Source organism: Gekko japonicus, unplaced genomic scaffold (assembly GCF_001447785.1).
Source record: "Gekko japonicus isolate JY-2015 unplaced genomic scaffold, Gekko_japonicus_V1.1 scaffold2374, whole genome shotgun sequence".
In the NCBI taxonomy this organism is placed as follows: Eukaryota; Metazoa; Chordata; class Lepidosauria; order Squamata; family Gekkonidae; genus Gekko; species Gekko japonicus.
Genome location: NW_015168116.1, coordinates 149,220 through 152,284, shown reverse-complemented (window position 1 = coordinate 152,284; position 3,065 = coordinate 149,220). Strand labels below are relative to the sequence as shown.

At 64.6% G+C, this 3,065-nt stretch overlaps 1 protein-coding gene across 1 annotated transcript in view; it reads left to right on the top strand.

The window, feature by feature from the left end:
• LOC107113529 (2-acylglycerol O-acyltransferase 2-B-like) overlaps positions 1–1,805 on the top strand; it is a 3,620-nt gene extending 1,815 nt beyond the window's left edge. The window contains exons 3-5 of the mRNA XM_015414862.1: positions 111–285; positions 458–657; positions 1,651–1,805. Coding sequence (XP_015270348.1) covers positions 111–285; positions 458–657; positions 1,651–1,805 — 530 coding nt within the window. The remainder of the gene's footprint in view (positions 1–110; positions 286–457; positions 658–1,650) is intronic.
• Positions 1,806–3,065: the final 1,260 nt, after the last annotated feature.

Here is a 3,065-nt window from a genome sequence, read left to right as displayed (position 1 = left end):
GGGGGTGAGTGAGCACGTCTGGGGGGGGGGCGGGGGGGCGGGAGGGGAGGCCGGGCTGGGCTGTCCCGAGGGGCTGTGCCCCACCCCCACCGCTCTTGTCTCCCCTCCAGGGCTGGTGTCCTCGGAGAAGGCCAGCGCCTCCTACCTCCTGAGCCACGAAGGCGGGGGCCAGGTGGCGGTGGTGGCGGTCGGGGGGCCTCCGGAGGCTTTGGAGGCCCGCCCCGGGGCCTTCACCCTGCAGATCCTCAGCCGCAAGGGCTTCATCAAGACGGCGCTGCAGCATGGGTGAGCGGGGCGGGGAAGGGCCCTGTGGGGGCTGCAGCCGGGGCCCATTGGCCGAGGTAGTTTGAGACGGCTCCCGAGTCCCCTTGGTTTGGGGGGAGGGGTGGCAACTGGGCACGGGGTGGGGGCTGCTCCCTCCTTGCCTCAAGTGCCCCCCCCTGCCCCTCATTCTCAGGGCGGCGCTGGTCCCCGTCTTCTCCTTTGGAGAGAACGAACTCTTCAATCAGGTGTCGAACCCGGAGGGCTCCTTCCTCCGCACAGTGCAGGAGCGGCTGCAGAAGGCCGTGGGGCTCGCCCTGCCCCTCTTCCACGCCCGGGGGGTCTTCCAGTACAGCTTCGGCCTTCTGCCTTTCCGGAGGCCCATCCATACCGTGGGTAAGTGGCCCGAGTGCTGGCCCTTCCGGGGTGGTGGTGGGGGAAGGGTTTGCTGGTGGCTGGCTTCAGGCCCAGGGACGGCGGAGCTGCAACTCCCCTCCCCAGTTTCGCAACTGCCTGTGGTGGTGGTGGTGGTGGTGGTGGGACAGAAGCGGCTGTGGACTTTGGGACTCCCGGGGGGCGGGGGGGGGAGGCTTCTGTCTGGCTCAGTGGCCGCACACACAGCGTGGTTGCTCAGCCCTTGACCTTTGGGTGAAAGTGGAAATACTGGCCTTTTGCATGGTGGTGGGGGGGGGGGGGGGGGGGGGGGGGGGAGGATTCTGTCTGGCTCAGTGGCCGCACACACAGCGTGGTTGCTCAGCCCTTGACCTTTGGGTGAAAGTGGAAATACTGGCCTTTTGCATGGTGGTGCGGGGGGGGGGGCAGAGTAGGGGCAAAAAAGAGCAAGGATTTCCCCTGCACAGTGAGGCTCAGCCCCTCTTGAGCGCCCGGCAGAATGCACAGGGTGCTGCCTTTCCTCCTCCTCTGCCGGACAGCTCAGTCCGTCCGAAGGGTGTTGCCCACTCAGACTGGCAGCGGCACAAGGTCTTTCCGTTATGATCTCCCGCCTGGTCCTTTCGTCTGGAGAGGCCGCTGGGGGTTGAATCTGGGACCTTCCACATGCCAAGCAGAGGCCCTGCCACTGAGCCCCTACAGTTGGCAGCTTGCCTTTCCTGGCGGCACCTCCAGTGGATTCAACCAGGCCGTTGGGAGGGGTGAAAGAGCGAGAGCCGCTGGCCATCTGGGGAGGGGATGCTTGCCCCGTCAGACCAGCGGCCTGGTTCACTACGAGGAGCCTCATGCGGCTCAGGCACAGCCCTGACCTCCCGAACTGGCCACTGGGGTGGCTGGAGGTGAGAGGGGGCCCTGGAGGAGGAAGAGCCGTGCCCGCGAGTGCTGGTGGCGGCTGGAAAGGTGCCCTGTGGCAGTGCCCACTCTGCTTCTCTCCTGCAGTGGGGGCCCCGATCCTTGTGCCCAAGACCCCCCACCCATCTCCGGAAGCCATCGACCAGTTGCACAAGACCTACCTGGAGAAGCTCGTCCAGCTGTTTGAGGACCACAAAGTCCAGTTTGGTGTGCCTGAAAACAAGCATCTCAACCTGATCTAGAGGGCAACGATGACTCTGGGAAGGAGAGAGCCTCCTAAGAACCTTCAGGCGAATGGGGGCGGGCGGGTAGAATCCCTGCCCCTCTGCCGTCCTCACTGGGTGAACGAGGCCTCCTTCCCAGCAGCAGGGGCAGGGCCAAGCACACCCCTCCGCTCTCAAACGGGGGCCCAGGCATCTTGGGGGGGAGGTTGGGCTCGCAGCGCCTCGTGTCTCCTGGGGCGGGCCGGAGAGGGCAGAGTCACTGCTGCATCGGTGCCGGACTTTCAGATGCGGAGCACCTCTCTCCCCCCCCCCCCCTTTGCCAACCTTTTCAGTGCAATAAAGTGGAAAACCTTCCCGGCTGGCTGTGGGGTTCTCTTTGCAGGCCAGTCTCCCGGGCCCACACTGCCTCTGCCCCCTCTGCCTGTGTGTGTGCCCCCGGATCTCCTGTCTCTCCCGTGCGGCGTGGCGGAGAGGGGCGAGGGGGCTCTGCTCGCCCCCAGCTGGCCCAGGGCTGAGTGTGTGGCCTGGCCTCTCCTCTGCCTACCGGCTGTTGCGTAGCCGGTCCCAGGGGTCGCTGCAGGGCCAGAGACAGCTGACAACCGATCCTTCCCTCTCTCCCTGAGACGCCGAAGGCATTGGAGAGACACCAAGTAGGCCCCGGGTGAACTGCTCTTGCGCTGGCAGATGGCCCAACCAGGCCCTGGCTTTCGCTGCCGTGACTTTGGGCTGCACCTGGGGATTGCCCTGACTGCCCACGAGGCTGCTGTGCGATTAATTTGGCTTGGGGCTGGTATGGGAAAGGCACTCTTCACATGCTCCAAAGAGCTCTTTTGTTAATTCCCGTGAGGTAGAAGGTGCCTCCATGCCCCCCTTGGCGGCGGGGGGGGGGAGGAGGGGGAGCCCGTTGCTGCTGACTGCTCTGTCAGACGGACACCCAAACCTCTCTCTCGCTCTCTGGGTCATCGGTCTTTCCTGGACCCCCGCTCCTTTGTCCCTCCAGCGGCACCTGCCAAGCCCAGGGTTCTGTGTGGCGCAGGGTGACTCTTGCCAGTTTCATTTTTTAGAAGAAGAGGAGGAGATTGGATTTCTACCCCATGGCCCTTCACAACCCAAAGGAGCCTCAGAGCGGTTGACAAACTCCTTTCCCTCCCCCTCCCCTGTGAGGTGGGTGGGGCTGAGAGAGCTCTCCCGAGAACTGCCCTTGAGAGAACAGCTCTGAAAGAACTTGTGACTGACCCAAGATCACACCAACAGCTGCATGGGGAGGAGTGGGGGGAA